The sequence below is a fragment of the Leptodactylus fuscus genome, chromosome 5, assembly GCF_031893055.1.
Source record: "Leptodactylus fuscus isolate aLepFus1 chromosome 5, aLepFus1.hap2, whole genome shotgun sequence".
Classification (NCBI taxonomy): domain Eukaryota; kingdom Metazoa; phylum Chordata; class Amphibia; order Anura; family Leptodactylidae; genus Leptodactylus; species Leptodactylus fuscus.
This window is the reverse complement of record NC_134269.1, coordinates 152,392,463-152,417,057: the sequence shown is the minus strand read 5'-3', so window position 1 is coordinate 152,417,057 and position 24,595 is coordinate 152,392,463. Positions and strand designations below refer to the sequence as shown.

Here is a 24,595-nt window from a genome sequence, read left to right as displayed (position 1 = left end):
GACAGGCTATTCTTCTCCTACCTTTCGTTGTCTTCTCTGTGCCACCATTTGCATAAAATCCCGGTTTTCTCTGTATGTAGATGAGTTCTCTCGCAGCACTGGGGGCATCCCCAATGCTGCCATAGAACTCTCCAGCGCTGCCTCCATCTTCGTCTGGAACAAGGTCTTCACTGCGTCTTCTTCCGGCGGTGTCTTCTAACTTCTAGGCCTCGGGCCTAGGGCAAGCCGACTGTGAATGCCCGTAGGCCATGAGAAAATGGCTGCTTCCAATACTATATAAGCAACCATTTTACTTGTGACCGCGAGCATGCACAGTCGCCTTGCCCTAGGCCTAGAAGTTAGAAGCCGCCACCAGAAGAAGACGCAGCGAAGATCTCGTTCCAGAAGAAGATGGAGGCGGCACTGGAGAGTTCTCTTGCAGCATTGGGGATGCCCCCAGTGCTGTTTGAGCGCTAGGCCCCGACCCCAGTGCTATGAGAGAACTCATTTACATACCAAGAAAAACCAGGATTTTAGGTGAACGGCGGCATGGAGAAGACAATGAAAGGTAGGAGAAGAATAGCCTTTCTGAAGGCTACTCCGACGTGTTAGGGAGAAAAAAAGGGATTGAATGATAGGATCCCTTTAAAGTAGATGCCATGTATTGTGATTTTTTTTTTTTTTTGTATGACTATATTGACTTAAAGATTTTTGGATTTGATTGTGCAAAAAATGAAAGAGGCGGCATCCTTAAGTATCAAACAAGGCTGCATATTTAAGGTGTTAAAAAGTAACATTAAAATGATTCATTGGCTACATATTCCAATAAATAACACACATTAGCATTTCAACCAAAGTTTAATGGATTCAATTGTAACAACTGGTAGTAAAACATAAAATAAAAAGGTTTCATCCACAGTGTTCAATCACAGTGTTTAATCAAGTTTGTCTTGTGCATTAAACTTTTAAGATTATGGTAAAAAATGGGTCAATATAGAAAGAAAATAGAGGTAGTAAAATACTGTACCATAAAGACAAAACAAACATAAATGCAAGACAGATTATAGATGTCCTTCGTGACATTCCCAAAGAGTTAACACATAAAATCTTAAAATAAATAGGCTACAAAAATTACCTTTAGGTTATGGGAAAGTTATGCTTCTGTTTGATATAAAATAGAGGACATTCAAAAACACCAATTGACTTGAATATTGCCTGACAGAAATAGTAAAATAGAAACAGCCTTTTCACATTTAATTTGCCATTTGCATTTCACATATTAGCAAAAAAGAGGAGTCCATAAGTGAAATAGACCAGTTGGCATTCAACTGAAATGTCTTTCTTCCATGAGGAAGGCAGCAAATGAACGTTTCATTGGTTCAATGTCTCAGTAGTCCAGACACTTATGCTTTTAATAATTAGCCATTCGTTTTGATTTTTAGTCACTAAAATCCTAATGCAGTCAATATTAAAAAGAACTTTACGGTCTATATTGTCTATTTCAAAGTTTCCATTTATGAAGTCGCCTAACCTAAGATAAGCCGTACACTTTTTGTTCTTCTTGGTCCCAACTAATTTTTCTCCAACCTCCAGTGTGCCGTGGTGTAGTATATCATTTTGGCGATCTTCCGTTCCTGTGCTGACTTTGATTTTGCTTATTTTTAGGGGTTTCTCAAACACAATGTGATAAAAATCGCCACTAGAAGGCGGTTTGGCCCAGAAATATTCTTCTGCACTACTATAAGCCCTATTAACCTCATAATTTTCAAATGTATTCATATTTGTACTGAGAATGGCAGAGGGGTTATCGGGTATATCAAGAGAGTCCTTTTCAAAGTCATCGTCCTTCAGTTTGTTCTCAGCACCTTTGTACGATGAGTAATATCCCATATGTTGAAAAAGAGATGGCTTAAACCGAATTGCTTCCTTTTGAGCTAACAGGCCTCTAAAATGGATCAGCAACCAATCGCAAGGCATTTCCTGGTAGAACATAAGTAGAAAATGGGCTAGACGTGGTAGGTCATGAGTATGATACAGTTTACCAATATATCCTAGTTTGGAAAACTCCAAGGTTACCCAGTTTGATCCTTTCCGGGAATTGATCACTTTTTTAATCGTTGTTAAGAAATTCTTGGCACATCTAACATCATCTTCAAGCATTAAATAATAATCTGAAAGATTAGCACAAAAATTCAGTAAGAAGGCATAGTCGACATTCTGTTTAGATCTAAATTTCACCCGGGCATCGGGATCATTATAATTTCGTTTCAGGCCTTCTAATACAGGATAGTACTGTACAGGTGTATGAATGATTGCCAGTCTTCCTGCTATAATATGATGGGAGAATTTTCTTGAAATATCTTGTACAATGCTTTCACACCAGGCTAGGTCGAAATCTGCTAAATGGACAACTACAGCTATCTGCTTCAGTTCTTCATAGCTTGACTGTTCAAATACAGACTTGATCGTTTCAAGCAAATAATTTCCTTTCTTCCTTTTCACAGATGATAGGCCAATTGTCAGAAAACCTACACAAAAAAGAAAGTGAGTATTCATACTGTTCTTTTTACTTTTATATGTAACAAAGGAAATCACTGTATTTCACTTGTTATACAAGTGCTTTAGATGGCTGAGACCATGTTCTAAAGATTTAACCTCTTGAGCATGACATATAGTTCATCCAGAGATTCATTATGCACTGCTCTAATTTAATAATCTAGTACTTAGCATCATACGAGGATGGTTTCTAGAGCTGTAATCAGACATGGCAGCCACTAAATCTTAATATTGATTAATTACGATGGACTGTGGGTAGGATTCTAATGTGCTAGTGATATACTGTACTTGCTGGACAGTGGGCAAGGATGAATTGTTCTGTGAGATGAAAATGTTTCTATTTAGTATATCTTTTTAATCTGTTCCCACCTCATTTTTATAGGTTGTGGTTTAGGGAATGGAATTCCCAATTTTTAACTAGGATGCGCGCTTACTTTGCAACATACAAAATTCATTGATAGAAGATGATGCACTTTTCAGGGTTTTTTGGTGCTAAACAGACACCACCCCTTCTCCAAATAGGAGACATCTGTGACTCATTGCTCACATTTCCATCTGAGATGGGAAATGTGAGTGATGAGTCACAGATGTCTCCTATCTGATGAAGGGGTGGTGTCTGTTTAGTACCAAAAAAACACCCGAAACTCAGCATCTTTTACCAATATATTTTGTACGTTGCTATACGTGTATACAATATGTACACTTGTACACTCTTAGGACACAAGAATAATCTATGCGCACATAGGACTTCCACCTTAGAACCAACACTGTTAAAGAGGCATTCATACTTGCGCTTGGTGTCCGCCCTGTGCCATTCCACTGGGTTTCCATTCTCAGCCCAAGAAACTGGACAGGAAATGGCTTCCAGGGGGTCAGTGTTAAAACTCATTCATTTGAATCAGTTTTTAAAGGTAACTGCTGGTGTCTGCCTGCAGTCTCTTCCTGGGGAATTTTTTTTTTCGGCCGGACTTTGTGTCCAGCCGAAAAAAATGGTTTCCCCATGGAGAGGCCGCAGGCACAATGGTACAGGGCAGACATTGAGCGCAAATGTGAACCCACCCTATCTGTGCTTGTAAGTACTGAAAAGACTGAATCACTTACTCAAATGCTGCAGCCTCTTTAAAAAAAACAAACTGATTTGACAGGGATCAGGGTGTTGGACCCCAGATAGTCTATAATTGATGACCTGTCCTAAGAATAGGTCATCAATTATGTTACCTGGAAAACTCCTTTAGCACCCAGAGGAACTGCTACTACTGATGTACGGAGCGATGTAAACCATTAAGAAGCTGCAGTACTCATGGTCCCTTCAATATCGTAATCATGGAAAACCAATTTCAACATAAAATACAAATGGATCAGTAATATCCTGGTCAGAACACATTACTTACGTTTTCTTGCTATTGGTATACCAGCTAATATCTGATATGTGACATTAATAGATGAGGAGAAGTTAGAGAACTCCCTGACTGTATTGCCATATGAATCTGAGCCTAACTGGTGAGTTGAAGCATCTCTAAGTCTTTTATCTTCTTCCTATGACAAAAAAGATAGAATATTGGAAGCCATGTAATCCAAATTATTAGTGATTTATTCAGTGTACAAGTAGTAAATTCAAACATAAATACACAAAACCTTTTTTTAACTCATCATAAAAAATATTACCATGCCTAGGTATCGGCTTTGCATAGAAGTTACAATGTCCCTGGTGTTGTTTTGATTCCCACTCAGAACCTCTAACTGTGGCAATAGCAGTGGTCGCCTATGCTTGGGAAAAATTTTTTTTAGGGGATCTCTGGAATAATTAACCCCCGAGTCCCCCTTCCCCTGAAGACCTCGACCGATCAACCAACTATCTGAACACACTATTATGCCCCATAGTGGCCCCTGAACACAGTGTTATGCCCCTTATGGACCACCCATGTACGTCACTTGAGCCAGGCTTGCATCACAATGCATAAGGACGCAAGCCCCATCCCACGTGATGTCTGGGACATCATCAAGTAGGCCTGAAGCCTTCCAGGAGAGGTAACTGTTTTTTATGTTCTGCATTCCGCTTCAGACACATTTGATTATTGAGGCTTTGATTTCTTTATACAGTTTGTAATTATGCTGGAACTGAGTTCTGGCATGTTCTGGCCCAAGTTAAGCACTGGTCCAAGAGCGCGGATGTACTTCTACACAGTTGATAGTTAGTTTGGCTACTCTGCCTTTGAGCCAATAAGAAAAGAGAGACTAGTAGTGCCTTCTTCTCATCAGTAATTAATACAATGGATGGAAGTTTGCAGCGGGTTTCAAGAGATAATCAGGTAGCCTCATAAGTATATAAGGGCAAGTTCTAAAAAAAAAATATTCAGATTTTACCATATGTAGCAGCTACTAAAATTAATGTCTTAACATATATCCAAACTTATATATGGAACATAGTTGTGTTACAAAGAAGGAGGATTAGTTCACAATGTAATAATATGGTAATACCATACTGTAGTATTGTAATATAGTAATATTCTGTAGTAGTCTATTGTATAGCAATATGGTGATTTTATAAATATCCTTACAAAAGCAAAGCAAACAGCCATTAGCCCTCAACCTCTGAGTTTAAAGATGCTGCCCGAATTGTGATCTCATTGATTTTATACAGTGTTATGTCAACAAGGTTGCTTTATCGCCAAAATCGAAACTCAAGCAGACACAAGAAATCCTTCCCACTGCTACCTAACCTATAGCAACCCACAATATAACAGTGTTTTCAATGTTCTATTTCCAACATACTAACCCTGCTATGCTTTTTCGAAGAGATTAGCTCCACTTCTGACCACCATCTGCGTCTACATGCGGTGGCTTTGTTTAACTACATGTTTCATGGTGCTATACACATCAAATAAGGAGATGTGGTAAGAACAAATCTATCAAAAGGAAATCTACCACGTCCCCTAAGCATATTCATGTCATCCACAGAAGGAAAAAAAAATTCAGAAAAGCTTCTTTCAAAATTGTCTTAACCCCTTCCCGACATGCGCCGTAATAGTACGGCGCGTGTCGGGTCTGTAACTATGGCGACCGCCCGGGAGCCGGGCGGCCGTCATAGCCACCAGGTGTCTACTGCTTTAAGCAGTAGACAACCGGCTCTGATGCCTCCGATCAGTCCCCGGACCGATCGGAGGCATTAACCCCTCCAGCGCTGCTGTCAAAGGCGCCGGAGGCGCCATTTTCCCGGCGGCGCATGGGCGCCGCCATTTTGGCAGGGATCGCCGGCTCCTGGAGCATGCTCCAGGGCCGACCCCCCGTTGCCATGACAGCCGGGAGCCTTGTTAAAGGCTCCCAGCCGGTCTGCAAATTCTCTCTTTTGCAGGCTGGTGTATACAGCCTGCAAAAGAGATGATGATTTTTTGCAATGCATTGCAATGCATTAGCATTGTAATGCATTGCATTAGTGATCAGACCCCCTGGGGTTCAACACCCCTAGGGGGTCTAATAAATGCAAAAAAAAAAAATTAAAAAAAAGTAAAAAAAAATATAAAAAAATATAAAAAGTATTAAAAGTTCAAATCACCCCCCTTTCCCTAGAACAAATATAAAAGTAGTTAAAAACTGTGAAACATATACATGTTAGGTATCCCCGCGTCCGAAATCGCCCGCTCTATAAATCTATACAAATATTTTTCCTGTTCGGTAAACGCCGTAGCAGGAAAAATAGTCAAAAGTGCCAAACCGCCGTTTTTTCACTGTTTTAATTCTGATAAAAATTTGAATAAAAAGTGATCAAAGCAATAACATTTCCCGAAAATGGTAGAACTAAAAAGTACACCCGGCCCCGCAAAAAAAGACGCCCTATACATCCCCGTACACGCACGTATAAAAAAGTTACGGCCGTCGGAATATGGCGACTTTTAGAAAAAAAAAATTTTAACACTGTTTTGGAATTTTTTTTAGGGGTCAAAATGTAAATAAAACCATATAAATTTGGTATCCCTGGAACCGTACCGAAACACAGAATATAGGGGACATGTTATTTTGGCTGCACAGTGAACGCCGTAAAACCAAAGCCCGTAAGAAAGTCGCAGAAATGCATTTTTTCTTCAAATCCACCCCATTCTGAATTTTTTTCCTGCTTCCCAGTACATTATATAGAATAATTAATGGTGGCATCATGAAGAAAAAATTGTCCCGCAAAAATTAAGACCTCATATGACTCTGGGAGCGGAGAAATAAAAAAGTTATGGGGTTTAGAAGGAGGGGAGTCAAAAACGAAAAACAAAAATCAAAAAATGCCATCGGCGGGAAGGGGTTAATATTAGTTGCAGAACCATGAGGTTTTTATTCTCTATGGAAAAAACAAACATGCTTTTACTGTATTACTACATGGGCCATAGCGTTAAACGGAAATAGCTTAATACGATTTGCAAAATTAATTTGTCTTTTTATCTAAGATTAATTGGACTGAAATTGACTGCAAAGGTATTCATTATATTTTACCTAAAATGATAACCAAAATATACAAGTAGGGTCACCCCAATTACAGCAGTTAGAAAAATATGAGCTACATTACTTACCACAACATATTCGTCCTCAATGTACAAGTTCATGAACATCAGGCAAAAGATTAGAACCCCAAGGACTGGTAGTGCTGAGCGTTTTCGAAAACATCTCATTTTATCCAGATATTTGGATTCAGTCCTTGTATGAATAAATACATATATTTCCTAATGAAAGACATGGGAAATGGAAAGTTAGCACATCAATCTGCCATATCACTTGTTATGCTAGTAAGATATGTAATCATTATTGGCAATGGCAAGATGAATTTTCAAGATAAGTGTATCAAGATCGTCATAACGTTAGCGTATATGGTACATGAAGTACTGCATTAGATAGAGTAGGACCGGCATTCTGCACTATATGTGGTACATGACAAACATTATAAAATAGATAATATAGAGGTTTTTTTTTTATTATTATAAAAATATAGAAAATAGCATAAAATCTCCAGATAATTTTTATAACTGGCATAGACTTGGTTATTTATTATATAGTTTGCAAAAAGTTATTTTAAGAAGCAGCCACTCTGCCACCAACCTGCGATCACCATGTCTGATATGTTGTATTGACATGCTCTAAGTGTCTTAGAATACAGAGTGACACACTCGTATGTCTCTCTATCCATGCAGCTGTAACACACTGAATTTCCCCATGGTTGGACTATTAAAAGATTATCTTTAGAGATGAGCGAACACTAAAATGTTCGGGGTTCGAAATCCGATTCGAACAGCCGCTCACTGTTCGACTGTTCGAACGGGTTTCGAACCCCATTATAGTCTATGGGGGGAAATGCTCGTTTCAGGGGTACGCAACATTCGATCAAATTCTACTTACCAAGTCCATGAGTGAGGGTCGGGCTGAGGGTCGGGCTGGATTCTTCTCCCTGCGCAGCGTCCCTGCGTCCTCTTCCGGCCTTGAATTCACTCTGCTAGGCATCGGGCCTGGGCAAAGCCGACTGCACATGCCCGCACTACAAGCGGACATGCGCAGTCTGCTCTGCCCAGGCCCGATGCCTGGCAGAGTGAATTCAGAGCCGGAAGAGGACGCGGGGACGCTGCGCAGGGAGAAGACTTCTAAAGGTAAGAGAAGAACCAGCGTTGATTGGCAATGTATAGCATTCTGCCAATCAATGCTGGTTCTGCATCGAATCTTAACTTCGAACAGCTAGTAGTACTTGATCGAGTACGAGTATTTCGAATACAGTAGTATTCGATCGAACACCTACTCGATCGAGTACCACTCGCTCATCTCTAATTATCTTATCTTATCGACTTCAACCACTGCTACTCCAGTACTTAAAAGGAAGCAAGATGGATTAATACCAGAAATCCTACACTGTCTTTTTCCCCAAACATATAAACTAAAGTTATTCCGATTAAATTATATTAATCTTCTATACTGTAATCTCCCTCATCCCATAATTATCCTACTTTGGCTGATCTCTTAACCATCTGCTCCACTTTAGCTATGTACAACTTATATAGACCAGTGCCCAAAAATATGGTTTGACAGGTGCATCAATTGCGTCTTTTTGAACATAACATTACTAAGTGGAATACAGAAATTTAATCCTGTCCAAAACTATGTAAAAGGATGGTTGAAGCCAGAAGGTCCCATAACATGGTGGCTAAAATCCATCCAAACATCCCTGATATTTATTAGAGATGTGATCAACTGTCTGTTTTTCAGATTTGGTGGGAATGCCTAAAAATGTTCCAAAACTCATACTTGTGAACCTCTCCTCACCAGACTGAGGAATTTGATGGAGAAACCAGATCACTAAGTAGATTATAGAAGCTAAGCTGTTGATCCCCCTTTCAAGGTTTAAAAGAGAAATCTGTAGAACTTTTGCAACCTTGGGTGGACTGGTTGATGCCTCACTCCCTGTAAGCCCCATTTGTCATTGTACGCCATATGTCAGTCTACATTCACACAACAGTGAAAATTGGCTGTTCACCAATACTCTCAAGAGTCTCAGTAGTAGCAACAGTTTATTAAATACATCTTTTTTTTTTTTTTTCTCAACCAATGTGCATAGTATTATATTTATCTACATTACATGTAATTTGCTGCTTTAAAGGGTCTGTCCCATGATGATACATTAAGGCTGGGGCCCCACGTGGCGGAAACACAGTTTTATTATTGCAGATTATGGGTTTTTTTGTTGCCAAAGCCAGGAGTGGATTGAGCAGAAGGTAGAAATATAAAAGCTTCCTATATAGTTCCCATTCCTTTGGCTTTGACTCAAAAAACACAACAACGCATAGTGTCTCAGCCAGAATTAGTTGTCTAGATTTAGCAAATAGGAGTTATTCATTCATTGTTTAATTCCAATGGATAAGTCTCAGTTTATGGTCTATGTGATGGACATAGAAGAACACAAAACAGACACACAATGTACAGTTGTTACCAGACACTTGTCTGTTTACTGTGCTGTGACTGTAATGAGCTGTGTACCTGTGTGTCCATCATGACCATGGACTGTCCATCATATGATCTTGGACAGATTTCAATCCACTGGAAGTAAACAATGGATGACAGTATGCAGAGATATAGAAAACTTTGAGGCATTGATCCAGAAAGTATATTGGAAAATTGTATAATGTTTTATTTTCTAAACAATAACATTTATTTGTTGAAACTGGGCAACCCCTTTAATCTCTGTTATCGTTCAAACAACAATAATAATTCTTCAATTACTTTCAAGTCAATTAGATGCAATTGCACACCTGTTTACAGTTACCCAATTACACGGGTGAAACATAGTGTATCCTATGTTGCATAGGTGATCGGGTTTTCCTAAAATTTGAACCACATCCTGGCATCTGGAAATTAGTAATAAATATTATTGTAAAAATTTATAAACAGGTTAATCATTTACAAAGCTGTTTATATATTTTGTAAATATTCCATCTTATACATTCTTCATTAATTATTAAACTTCATCTCCGCAAAAAAGAAATTCCTCACAATTTAAAAGAAAAGTATATTTTAGAACCACTAGAGGGCACCATACTCAAGCCATTAGAGGATTTGCTTTTAATCTAGTCCTGTTATCAGATTCCAACACACGTTTTAAATATCTAGCTTTAAACTATATAGATTATACAAGTGGTATGAGTATATCTAATTAAAAAAAAAAATAATCAAGCCTGTGATACACACGATGACGTGTTAGGCTGTCTCAGCGTTTTTACTGTTGCAGAAATATCGTGGAAAAAAATGTAAAGTGGATGAGATTCTGGCTAATCTCATCCACATATTGCAGACAAAAATTCCTCCCCGTTCCTCCCCGCTCCACAGCACAGCGCGATTGGCGCCGCGAGGCAGAAGGACGTCTCTGGCTAATGGTCAGAAACGCCCTTCTGACCATAGAGCACTACGGTAAAGGCACCGTAAGCTCTGTACACCGGGCACAGATCGGGAAAGCCGACAGTGCGCTGAATTCAGCGCACTGTCGGCTTTCTGGCAGTATATAACACTGCATGTGCCCAAAAGTGGTGAAAGGTCCTCTTTAAAGTAGCTTAAACTTAGTTAAAAGCGTTGTCAGGTTACAGACAAATATTGAAAGACAAATGTTATTGTTTGTATTATGTACAATTTTCCAATATACTTTCTGTATCAATTCCTTACGGTTTTCGAGATCTCTGCTTGCTGTCATTCATTCTGCTTATTTCCAGGTGATAAAAATCAGTCCATGGTCACATGATGAACACATAGCTTGTTATAGTCATAGCACAGTAATCAGATATCTGCCATGGAATGAATTCTGCATCTGTTTGTCCATCATGTGATTATGGACTCGGAACCTATGCACCCTATGGAACCACTGAGGCCAATCAGCAGCCTCAGTGGTCTCTGGAGAGGGACTGGTGACATAACTAGTCCCTCTCCAAGGAACATCTAATTGACCTCAGCAGTCACATGGGGTGCAGGGGGAGTGAGACACGGTGTGCGATGGAGTGCGCTGCGGTGTCAGACACTGGAATGCTGGGGACAAGTGAATTCAGTTTTTTTTTTCTTAATCTTAATCCACTTTAAGAATTATATCCCATAGTGCACACAGTATAATGTCTCACAGAAGCCCCTGTACACAGTATAATGTCCTATAATGTCCATAGTGGCCATAGCACACACTAAACTGGCCTATTATGGCCCCTCCACTTAGTTTAAAGAGGACCTTTCATGTCCTCAGGTACACACGATATTAGAAAGCCAACAGTGCCCTCAGCGTCATGGCTGGGTGTTAAAGAATGCCCCCTCTGAGAGTAGAGAGCTACAGACAGTTCTGTCAGGGGGGAACGTTCCTCACAAGCTGGCTAGACTGTCAGAAACACCCATTTGACAGTGAAGAGCTATAGTAAAAAGTGCCATAGTGGCCCCTCCAAAACCAAAATTTAGGGGGGTCTGCTACCCATACTCTGTGGTCTTTTCAAACCGCAGTTTATAATGACTGGAAGCCCCTGGGAGATAATTAAAGATGATAAACAGTGTTACTCACCAAACCTGGCTCCAGCACCCATCTTCCAGCGTCTTCATGTCATAGTGAAGTTATGAATGACGTCAAAGCCAGCCTAGTAGTGTCATGTATGACGTACCTAAGACCAGAAGAGGCCAAAAGACCCGCATAGGCACCCAGGAAAGGTGAGGCACACAGTTCATTATGTTTGTCATTTCTCCTGGGCCTCAGCATATTATATTCTGATATTGAAGAGACCCTAGAGTATAATGGCAGCTTTGGTAAGGACCTGTGCAGCCCAAGCAAAGTGGCTGGGCGAACCTCACCCAATGAATCTGAAGGTATAGAACTAGAGTAGCCGGGCTGCACTCTGCAGAGATATACATGGCCAATCTCTCCATGGTATGCAAGACAATGACCCTAAATATACAACCAGAGATACCATGTAATGTTTTAGATCAAAGAATATTCATGTGTAGAGATGAGAGAATAATATTCGATAAAATACTAAGGTATTCAAGATATTTGAATGAAATCGAATACCACGCGGTAAACGCAGTAAAATTTGATTCACCTCCCACCCTCCCTGGCCCTTTTTTGCACCAATCACTGTGAAAAAAAAAATAGGAAAAAGTCATTGGCTGGCTAAATCAGGTGACCTCCACTTTATAAGAATAGTGTCTGTCAGATTCGTGTTAGATGCAGCTTGGATTTAGAGAGGGAGAGACGTCTGCTCAGGGTTAGCTAGCAATTAGCTTCTGTTAGGCAGGAAATATCAAACCAACAGCTCTTTTAAGAGCTAAACTGCTCGAGGAGTGTATATACACCTCCAGTATATACACTCATCCTGCAAAAAAATTTCACAAAAGCCCTTTTTAGGGCTCAAATTCCCTACCACCTTTAATCCTATATGAGTGTATACTTCCCACAGAGTATATACCTCATTTGCTCTGCGCACTAACTATATACCGTCTGTGTATACTTGCAAAACTCTAGTCTTGTATACATCTCGAAATGCGTAAGCATAGCGCAATGGTGCAAGGATGAGGACGAGAGCGTGGAAATCCAGCTGGGGGCCCAGGCTGCTGTCAAGCTACTGCGGATCCAACTACTGGTGAGGGGCAGCCAGCACTGTGCTCATCCACAATCCCTGGCTCGATGGTAATGTTAAGCAGGGTGCAGAGTACAACGCTGACGAGGCCTGAGCACCAGGACCAGGTGATACAATGGCTAGTGGGTAATGCTTCCAGCGACATTTGCACCAGCCAGTCAGCCACTACCTCAGTCGTGTTCCTAACCAAGAGTCTGCCTCTCCTGGCGATTTAGTGTTTGTGGATCCTCAACCAGCATGTCCCATCCTCAGTGATGCTGTCGAGACACAGTTCCAGGTTTCTGTTCCAGCTCACAAGTTCATCCTCTTTCTCCACCACCATCACCGTTAAAAACCACATTTAAAACCACCCCATTAAGGCTTACCTCAAGGGCCTAATATTATGCTCCTAAAAGGCTCAATTCATCCCGTAGGGGCCTAACACTCTGCTCCTACAATTCTCAATTCATTCCAAGAGCCTAACACGCTGCTCCTACAAGTCTTGATTCATTTAAAGGGCCTAACACTCTACTGGTACAAGGCTCAACTCACGTCAATGGCCTAATAATCTGCTGGTGCAAGGCTCAACTCACAAAGCCAAAAACTCTGCTGGTACTAGGCTCAACTCACGTCAAGGGCCTAATACTCTGCTGGTGCAAGGCTCAACTCACTTAAAGGGCCAAAAACTTTGCTGGTACAAGGCTTAACATGCATCAAAGGGAAAAAAAGTAAATTTTGGAGGTCTCACCACATCACAAATACATACACAATGACAGTTAAGGGTGGTTGCTGTTGGATTTCCCATTGCCTATGTCATCTGGGGTTGTCATGGGCAAAGTGATTTAAAGGGGTGCATGCTAATGTTTCTTTAGCTTAAAATTTGTGTTTCTGTCCATACTAATGTAGAGGAAAGAAGGTTTTCCAAGTATTTTTCCACTTTCATAGAGGTTCTATTGAGTTTGGAAAGTGTCTAGCTGGTAGGCTGGGTAATACTAGTGGGGATAGTGGGGTAATACTGGGACTTTGGTGTGTTAGATGCCCCCAGGCATACTTCCCCTGTTGTCCCAGTTGCATTCCAGAGGTGTTGGCATCATTTCCTGAGGTGTCATAGTGGAGTTGGTGACTATCCCTAGTCGAATTATGGTTTCCCCTTAAACAAACATATTTTCCCCATAGACTATAATGGGATTCGATATTCGATCGAATAGTTGAATATTGAGGGACTATTTGAATCGAATAACGAATATCGAATATTTCACTATTCGCTCATCTCTATTCATGTGTTATAATGACTCTAAGTCCAGATATAAATCCTATTGAGCATCTGTGGTAAGACAAGAAAATTGCTGTTCACAGACGCTCTCCATCCATTCTGGCTGAGCTTGAGCTATTTTGTAAAGAAGAATGGGCAAAAATCTCAGTCTCTAGATGCGCAAAGCCGATCGAGACATATCCCAAAAGACTTGCAGCTGTAATTGCAGTGAAAGGTGGCTCTACAAAGTATTGATATAGGGGGCTGAATACTTTGGCACATCACACTTTTTATATTTTTATTTGATTAAAATGTTGAAAACCATGTATCATTTTCATTCCACTTCACAATTATCTACTACTTTGTGTTGGTCGATCACCTACAATCCATTTAAGTTTGTGGTTGTAAGTTGAGAAAATGTGAAAAAGTTATAGGGTTATGAATAGAGATGAGCGAACAGTAAAATGTTCGATATTCGTTTTGACTAGTCCCTCAATATTCGACTACTCGAATCGAATATCGAATCCTATTATACTCTATGGGGGAAAAATGCTCGTTTCAGGGGTAGGCAACATTCGATCAAATTGAACTTACCAAGTCCACGAGTGAGGGTCGGACTGGATCCTCCGAGAAGTCTTCTCCGTGCAGCGTCCCCGTGGCGTCTTCCGGCTCTGAATTCACTCTGCCAGGCATCGGGCCTGGGCAGAGCCGACTGCGCGTGCCCGCACTACAAGAAAATGGCCGCTTACAGTCAAAGTGGCCATTTTCTTGTAGCGCAGGCATGCGCAGTCGGCTCTGCCTAGGCCCGATGCCTGGCAGAGTGAATTCAGAGCAGGAAGATGCCGCGGGGACGCTGCACGGAGAAGACTTCTAAAGGGAATGAGAAGAACCAGCGTTGATTGGCCGACTGTATAGCATTCGGCCAATCAACGCTGGTTCTGCATCAAATTTTTCCATTCGAATAGCGAGTAGTATTCGATCGAGTCCGAGTATTTAGAATACCGTAGTATTCGATCGAATACTACGCACTCATCTCTAGTTATGAATACGTTTCCAAGGCACTGTATGTGAGGCCTTAGCCTAAAAGAGTTTATCATAGTTTGTCTTTCCTCCCATAGAGGATCCAATTCTTACTATGCATATTGCTAATGCTCAGTATTGCAGTAAAAGTACAACATAAACAATTTAACACTTTACCCATCATTGGCCAGAAAAGATTTTAGCAGTCTGAAAGGAGTTCTAGTGAACAAAGTCCTCATAGGAACAATTCTTCAGTCATTACAAGGTTAACTATTTTGTATTGTTCTCCATGATATAGTATGGTAAGTGGGGGCAGCGACCTGAAGCTTTTGCTTGGGAGTTATCTACACACACAGAATAATTTAGTTATTCAGCAAGTAAGCTTCTCTCATTTGGCTTTGTTCACTGTTGTAGTAGGCTAGTTCTGAATAGCTTAGCCTCGGCCTAAAGGAAAACCTCCGGTGGCCAATGGCAAATATCTCAAAACCAAAACCAAGGAGGCTCAATCTTTCAGGGTGCCTTAGAAAAATGTCAGGTGTTCTCTCTCTAGCAGTGCACCTCAAATGAAAATAATGGAGCCTCACTCTCTCTTCCTCTTCTTGTGTACTTCAGATGACATGACGGATATTTTAGTCTTTGACAGTTCAAATATACTTTGGCTCTCAGGGATATCTCAGATTACATGGAGTCTAGAAGCTGATCTGACCAAAGTATATTGTCGTTTTTCTCTAAGAATTCTTATGACAGGACTAACACTACAGTATTCTCTCCCTTCTTCATTCTGTTTAGCTATCTGCACACCCTATTCCCTACACAAGTATGTGTAACCCTGAATGTGACCATAAAGGGGGACTAGACCTCCACAGCCACCCATCACACTAGGCTACACAGGAAGGAAGCAACCTCACATCTGTATATCTGACACTTTATGGTAGGCAAGGAGGCAATATAACCAGACCACTCACAACTGGACCTTTAGCACCCAATATCACACTAAAATAGAATATTAATAAAACATCTTCAAAGTATATGACACCTGGGTATCCGGACCACCCTTTTTAAGGACCTTCAACCTCAGCCCCCTTTCTGGAACCTTTCATCCATGATTGGGTCTGCCTAATTACTTGCATTAAAGGGGTATTCCCATCTACATAATAATTTTTTAATTTTTAGATGATTAAAAGTTAAACATTTTTGCAAATGTGAGTAATTAAAAATTCTGCAGAGTTTTAAAGATTTTCTCTAACTTTCTTAGTGGTGACAGTCTGTCCTTATTGCAGCCGGGATATCTTCTGATACATGTAGTGTCCCAGCCTGATAACCCAGCTACAATAAGAAAATCATAGTTGGGTTCCTGACAAGTCCCAGACCATAGAAAGTTTCTGCATTGGTAGTCGTTACAGCCGGCTCCCGAATTTGTGCAGCTGCTGAGTTCTGCTTGGACATACCGGTACGTCCTGTCAGAACAAGGCAACCACTGTCCGGACATATATAGTCTATGGGCTGTCCAGAAGTGATTAAACTTATGGTTTATATCCACTGCTTCAAATCCGTTTTTCCATAGCCATACATGTCACTTTCCCTTTGACATAACTTTGGCTGTGTTTTCCTTATAAAGCTAGAAATTAGAGTATTATACATTAAAACTGTTTTAAACCAGTTTAAGTTGTGGTTCATACTGAACTTGTTTGACCTGAAGCAAATCTGAGACCCAAGCCACCCAAATCCAGAAACAAAGTAATCTTGAGAGGTTAGCCCATCTATATTACGGAGACTGTACTGTCCTCTTCATTATTACTGTGTGTCAGGAGCCTGTCCAGTCATCAGCAGCAGTGAGTTGGTGTTCTCCTTGTTGAAATATTGTGTGGTACAGTCCATGAAATTTCATCACACAGGAAGTTTTTATGAGGCTTTTGGAAAGAACCTGAAGGTCACAAGTGAGCCCACATGATCCATCTGATGACAAGCATCCCATTAAGTTTTTGAGAACAAATGGAATAATAAAACAAAGCATTGCTGGCTGTAATAGCATGTAAGATATTTATATTGGTTTACATGATAAAATAAAATAATGAGATTTGTTTAAAGTTCACCACTTCATCTCAGCTAATTGAGTGAAATCTTATCCTTAATCTAACCCAGTTTACCACTATTTATCCTGGTTCCATACCCAATCGGACATATTTTAATGTACAATGGATGCCTTTTATGGAGAAGAGGCACATATACAATGCTATTTTAATTATGGCTATTTATTTTCATTTAGGAAATTAATTTCTTTAAAATATATTCTATACATTATTCTGTAACATTCAGAGTAATACTATATATAGCTTGGTGGATTAATGAATACTTGTATAGACCCCTGTGACATTTGCAGATACTGATTTCTATGAGATACTGTATGTAGAAAATTATCTTTATAATTATGGTTCCCAGTACATGAAACAAAGCTTATCATAACGCTTTTATTACAGGCACTGAAAAGGTTTCAACACTTTTATCCACAGATATTTGATAGATTTTGTAGCGAAATGTTATAAAAAGCACTATATATATTTCAATTTTAGTTCATTTATTTTCTGAAGCTTGATACCACAGCTCTTTGTGGCCAGAGATGATAGCCAGGAGTATTGCGAAGAAAATCTTTTTCTGTGCTACATATAATTGCAATATCTGGTGTTCACACGGCAAAACATGCTTTCTTATAGTTGTGGATAGAGGGCAAAGGTCATCTAGACCTCCATGAAAAAATAGGGTAATTGGCTTCCTTTGGACAATATTTACTATGAAAGCCAACAGCTTTCACAGATTTTATGAATTCATTATTAGAGATAAGCGAGTAGTATTTGATCGAGTAGGTATTCGATCGAATACTACGGCATTTGAAATATTCATACTCTATCGAATACTACTAGCTCGATCGAATACTACGGCATTTGAAATATTCATACTCTATCGAATACTACTAGCTATTCACAATAAATATTTGATTCAAAACCAGCATTGATTTGCCGAATGCTATACAGTATACAGCATTCGGCAAATCAATGTTTGTTCTGAAGCAGGCTCGTCCTTGCTAGTCAGGAGAGCTGGCAGCTTGCTGTTGCGAGGGAGCTTATTTTTTTCGCATAGGATTGAATTGACCAGCGTTGATTGGCCAGTGTATAGCATTCGGCCAATCAACGCTGTTCTGCCGGAGGCTCGTCTGTAAGGAGGCGGAGTCTAAGATCGGACCATAGCAGTCTCCATTGTGGTCCGACTGCTGTACACTGGCCAATCAACGCTGGTCAATGCATTCCTATGAGAAAAAGTCAGCTCCCTCGTAACAGCAAGCTGCCAGCTCTCCTGACTAGCAAGGACGAGCCTGCTGCAGAACAAACATTGATTTGCCGCAGGCTCGTCTTTGCTAGTCGGGAGAGCTGGCAGCTTGCGGTTATGAGGGAGCCTACTTTTTAACAGCGCAACTGCAAGCGCTGTGCAGTTAAAGCGCATGGACCCCATAGACTATAATGGGGTCCGTGCGCTTTAACTGCACAGCGCTCCTCCTAAACACTCTCCTTCTGCTACTCATGGACTTGGTGACTCCCCTTTAGTCGAATAGTGGATTCCCCTGAAACAAGCATTTTTTCCCATAGACTATAATGGGATTCGATATTCGATCGAGCAGTCGAATATTGAGGCTCTACTCTAAACGAATATCGAATCTCGAATATTTCACTATTTGCTCATCACTGTTCATTATCTAACCAATAGGATGATTTGTATAAGAAGTATATTGTGTAATTTAAAGGATCCTTTATTTCTGATAAAGTTGCCATTTCTATCTTATTGTTTTGACTGTATCTAGCTTATTAATAATAAAAAAAAAAACATGCTTTTTCAGCGGCATTTACACAGCAGCAAAATCTTCAACAAAAAAGCAGCTCCTCCTCAACAGAGGATTAGCCTGACTCATGGTCCACATTAGTGTTTGGATTCCATCCGGGGAAGTCCGCATGAGGACCCCCCCCCCCCCCCTTCCCAGACAGAATGCAATCGCAATTGCAAGTGCTGTGCTGTAAAAGCACACAAATCCCATAGGCTATAATGGGCTCTGTGTGTTTACTGCGCACTGCCAACATAAATGATTTGTGTGTGGAAAGTACATGGACCCCATTGTAGTCTATGGGGTCCATGTGTTTCTACAGCACAGCGCTTGCAATTGCGATTGTATTCTCTCCGGGGGGTCTCCATGCGGACTCTAACTGGACAGAATACCTATGCTAATGTGAACTGACCCTTACAGCAATTTTCTACTGAACAGATACAACCAAAATTGTTCCCTTTATATGCAGGAGTGATCTACGCAGTCTAGAAGCCACAAGGAATTCAGATTCCCTGTGGATTACCTGCAGCTTGTAAGCAAATACAGATTTAGAGACAACATCCTTTGCTTGTTTTGCTGTGGGCAAAAATCCAGCTGCTGTATGCAGTGGCCTAAATTCTTGCTGACAGTTTTGCAATGTACTTGAGTGACCCCAAGGGTCATTATGGGATACAGTAATACCCTACAATCCATGCATAGTACCATAATACAAGTTGATTTACAACTGTAAAAATTCAGTATTTCAGTTAAGCATTTATAACGCAAACCACCTATGTCTTATAACTATTTATACTATAGTAAATTATTTTCTTGAAATCAAAATGACTCAACCGATTAACCATAAAGCTGGAATAATTTCATCTGACTTTCACTAACATACACCCAGTGCCGCACCTCCCATGAGGCGACCTGAAGCGAGCGCTTCAGGCGGCACTATGCCAGGGCCTCAGGGAGGGCGGCATTTTTGCTAACCTAAGCCAGTCCAGGATAAGCTGTCCTGGACTGGCTTATCACCGAGCGGTGGTTTGGGGAGGCCACTGGAGCAGTGCTGCTCCAGCAGCCTCCCCTCACGCTCAGGCAGAGAGCAGGCAGCCTCCGGGCCTACTCTCTGCCGGCGAACGGGGCTAAGCCCCGCCCCCTTCACTCGGCCACGCCTCCGACCCGCCCGTCCACGGCCCCGACCCGCCCCCTCCTCCGGCGGGGGCGCTTTCTGCAGTTAGTCTCGGGCGGCGAAAGGAGCAGGCTCACCCCTGCATACACCAATACTTTTTTAGGGTTGTGGCGTCTGCTGTGGCCCCTTTAAGTCTGTCGGGTCCACAGAGATGAATTCCCTTTAAAGGGGTTGTCCCATCACAAGGATCCTATCTATACTGCTTGTTAATGTGAATGCAAGACTTTTCCTAAATACATTGCTTCAGCAAAACTGCTTTGTTTGTCCACTATCTTACTTTATTCATTTTTTTTTTTTTTTTTACATATCCCTTGACTTATCTGGTCATAAGTCAAGTGATGTATCTGCTGCTCTGAGGGGGGAGGGAGGAGGGGCTAAGTGCACGGGAGCGAGCCTGGAGGGGTGTGTGGGGGGGTAGTTTACCCTTTGGGGGGAAGGGGCCGCCAATACAGACCCGGCATCCACTGTAATAGACAGGTGGATGCCGGGGACGGTTAGACGCCAGCACAGATGCCTGCAGCATCGCTATGCTCCTGCCCTGCATGAAGCCAGCAGCAGCAGGAGCAATGCTGCTATTCCGGAGGGGGACGGGGGGCGGAGGAGCGGAATGACAGCATCACTTCTGCCGCTGCTGGCTTCATGCAGGGCAGGAGCATAGCGATGTTGCAGGCATCTGTGCCGGCGTCTACACTCCCCGGCATCCGCCTCTCTATTACAGCGGATGCCGGGTCTGTATTCACATATGCAAAGCCAAGCAGCGAGATGCCGCTGGCCCTGCATGCACGCTCATAGATGGTGAGATCAGTTTAGCCTTCACAATGCCAATACAGACCCGGTATCCGCTGTAATAGAGAGAGGTGGATGCCGGGTCTGTATTCGCATTGTGAAGGCTAGACTGTTCTATGAGCATGCACGCAGGGCCAGCGGCATCTCGCCGCTTGGCTTTGCATATGTAACCCCGCCCACCAATGACGCAACAAAGCCGGAAGACGGAAGAATTTACAGCAACGAAGACTGGTGAGTCTTCGACATGGGAATATCCCTTTAAGAAGATGTCCTATAATTTATGTGCTGGTCTGAGTCTTTATAATCCCCTGCATTTCTCTCTTTCATGCCGGCTATTGGTTTCACCCTGGTTTTGACTCCCATCCCTGTTTCTTCCTGTTCCTGATTGCTGTTTGTGTTTCTCTGGCTCTGACCATCAGATTGTGTACCTGGACTACTCTTTGGATTACTGAATTTACCCTCTCTGGCATTTTGACTCTGGATACATACCTCCACCTCTCCTTCAATCACTTGCTACTGTACTTCGCTGCTATCTTCTCTGCTGACTCTGCTCTGTCATTTACTCCGTGTCTGGTGAGTTGCTTGTGATTCTGCTCTCTGACTACTGCTCACGGTTATCAATTTGTAACACATTCCTTTTTGTTGTCAACTCTGGTCTGGGATTCTACCAAATCCATTTCCACTACTAGAAGCTCTGGTGAAAATGTCCTGAGTTTAGTTTTGGCTCATACTGAGTGTGTTGCACTTTGGTTATGGTTTCACCGCTAGTGGTTGTAGGATCAGTTCTGCTGCATTTCTCTATTCTGACTCTTTTGGACTCTGTACCTGCATATGAGCGCCAAACAACTGAAGAAGTTAAAGGGGCTTCCCAGTCCCAAGTAATTTTTTTATACAGGATAAGTCATCAGTAGGTGATGCATTGGGGTCTGCACAGATCACCTGTTGTAGCAGCCTTTAAGGTACCAGAAACTGCTTGTGGACAGGTAGAAGATACAACTTTGTTCCTATTCAAGTAAAATTTGATTACCTGTCCAGTAGCTTCATGCACCCAGAAGCTGCTGTAACAGTTGATCTGTGCAGAATCTTGGTATTGGACCCTGACAGAACATATTCTAATAACCATCAGCATGAAAACATGATCTGGGGCTGGAAAATACCTTTAGCTAAAATAGTCTGGTAGGGAAGTATACATGTAGATTCACAAATGGTCTCATCCCATATATAGCTTACAAAATCGAGCAAAAAGGAATGTTGTAGTAAAACAGAACTATTATACTTTAACCCCTTAAGGACACAGCGCAAAAGTGTCTTAAGGATCAGGCCTCATTTTCTCATTTTTCAAAACTTACAAGTCATTTTATATGGCAATAACTTTCTGACACTAACTTAGACAAGTGATTTTGAGATTTTTTTTTTCTGTGATGTATTGTATTTCATGTGAGTGGTAAACACTAAGCAATGTTTTTGTATTTATTTATAAAAAAAAAATGGACATTTGATTAAAAAAAAAAACTCACAATTTTCAAAATGTGAAATGCTCTGCTTTTCAAACAGCTATGGCGATAACATCTATGCTTAGGGAGAGACCACCTTTTCAGGTGTGTGGAGAGTTAAACAGCCATAGTTGCTCCACTGCAAGGGAACATGGGAGGAATATGCAAATCTGTCTCCCAAGATGTAAACCGGGAGACAGTGCCTCTGTTATGCTGCCCTCTATGGGAAGCACCCTGAACATCATGCCCGACTTTCCCAGAAGTCTTTACTGCATAATGTGGGGTTATAACAAAATCTTGGTCCTCATGAATCAGTCTCGGGATAAAGGGTCTCAGGTGAAGGGCCATAATTTTTGCCCAAATTTTGAGATCTATGTTTAGTAGGGAGATAGGACAGTATCTCCTGCATTTTCTGGTTCAGAAAAATAGAACTAAGATGATACGACCAAAACGGATTTGGCAGTGAAGAGTTTTTGGGAGACAATCTGTGCGTTTTATTGATACTGTTTTGGGGTACATGTGACAAGCAAGATGGTGAAAAATCAGTATTTCTTTGTTTAATTTCTTTTTTCTTACAGTCGGCTCTGCCCAGGCCGGATGCCTGGCAGAGTGAATGAAGAGCCAGAAGACGCCGTGGGGAAGCTGCACAGAGAAGACTTCTAAAGGTAGGAGAAGAACCAGCATTGATTGGCTGACTGTATAACATTCGGCCAATCAATGCTGGTTCTGCATCGAACTTTTACATTCGAATAGCGAGTGGTACTCGATCGAGTACGAGTATTTCGAATACCGTAGTATTCGATCGAATACCTACTCAATCGAGTACTACTCGCTCATCTCTATTAAGGACCAATTACAAATTTTCCATAGAGTTATGCCATTTTACAATGGTTTCAACTTGCAGTGGTCATTCTAGAACCAATTAATATTGTAACATAATGGACCACAAGACTTCTAGCTGGGTGACAGTAAACAGAGGCTCAGTCACGGATTTGTATAGGAATCCAGTAGAAGTAGAATAAGATGTTTCAGCAATACAGAAATTTGTGACGAATGGGCAAACTTTATTCATCCATATTTATTTACCCAACTGATGGTGATTTGCCAAGCTCTATATTTTGTAGACCTCACATGATTGTGATTCAGATTCTCCAAATTTTTGGCTTTCACTAATCTTTATTGTCCTGTATATTGGGCCTATTGGGCCCCTAATTTTGGGAAAATACCCTAAATGAGTGTTTCTTAATGTGTGCTGTGCTTACCACAAAGAGTAGTCAACATAGGTACATTGTAATCATGAACAATACCATGTACCTTCATTGATATAATATTTAAAAGAGCTCTCCTAGACTATAATGTTGGCGGCCTATTATGAGTATGGTGTCCTCCTCATTGTTTATGTATTTCGGGCACCAGTGCCTTATCTGAACAAGCACCTGGTACTGCAGCTTCTTCCATTCATCCCATTTCTAACTAATATTTTCCATTAGGGTATTCAGTTGGAATATCCATGACTAGGGGGTACTTGGTTTTAGAAGGTTGAGAAACCCTATTTTGTTTTTGGCATGCATCTCATGTGGTTGTGATGTAGGCATCAATAAATAAAGAGTTTTAAGAAATACTTTATTGAAATTATGAAAACGGCTTTCAAAACGTAATGTTACAAGGATAATTTTATAGCAATGAAATCCAAGATACATAAAGTCTCAATAAACCAATATATTAATAATTTATAATAATATGGGAGAGGGAACAATGGTTTTAAAAATATACTATAATACTTAAACCAGATTAAAATATTTATGTCTACAACATCTTAAAGAATCATTTTCATAATGTTCAAGGTAGTGGCTGTATTTTTGTTGTAAATCGGGAAATCCACTGTAGTAACATTTTATTTATAGCGAGCATAAGGCATTTATAAGATATCCCGGGGGAGATGCAAACTGTCCAAGCTGTTTTTTAAAAGACATTTTACATTTATGACATAAAATTAATCACCTCTCTTGTCTTATTGTACTTTAGAAATGACGTTTTAAAACTGTGTATATTGCAGAAAAAATACTGGAGGTTTTTACAAATTCCCTTTTGATTTATTTTTTCTTGAATTAATTCCTTTATTGATCAAGACACTGTAGCTGAGGTGCTCAATGGCAAACTTTGATGAAAAACTCATTTTAGAAAGAGATTAATAATGTGGCTAGTAAAAACCAATTTTCTCACATTTAATCTCCTAATCTATTTTACATTATTTCCCTGGGGTATTCTGAACTTCACAGATACATGGTTCTGTGCAAATAATCAATTATACTGGAAGAAGCTCGTAAAGGTGTTGCTTGATATATATGAAACCTCAAGCTTTCTAAATAGATTTTCTACAGC

The 24,595-nt window shown here is 40.8% G+C and overlaps 1 protein-coding gene across 1 annotated transcript in view; it reads right to left on the bottom strand.

Moving 5' to 3' along the window:
• Nucleotides 1-865: 865 nt before the first annotated feature.
• The window catches only part of MGAT4C (MGAT4 family member C), a 104,161-nt gene continuing 80,431 nt past the window's right edge, over nt 866-24,595 (bottom strand). Inside the window, exons 2-4 of the mRNA XM_075274532.1 lie at nt 7,089-7,238; nt 3,927-4,071; nt 866-2,507 (exon numbers count right to left, since the gene is read on the bottom strand). Of these exons, the coding sequence (XP_075130633.1) occupies nt 1,351-2,507; nt 3,927-4,071; nt 7,089-7,238 (1,452 nt within the window). The 3' untranslated portion in view covers nt 866-1,350. The remainder of the gene's footprint in view (nt 2,508-3,926; nt 4,072-7,088; nt 7,239-24,595) is intronic.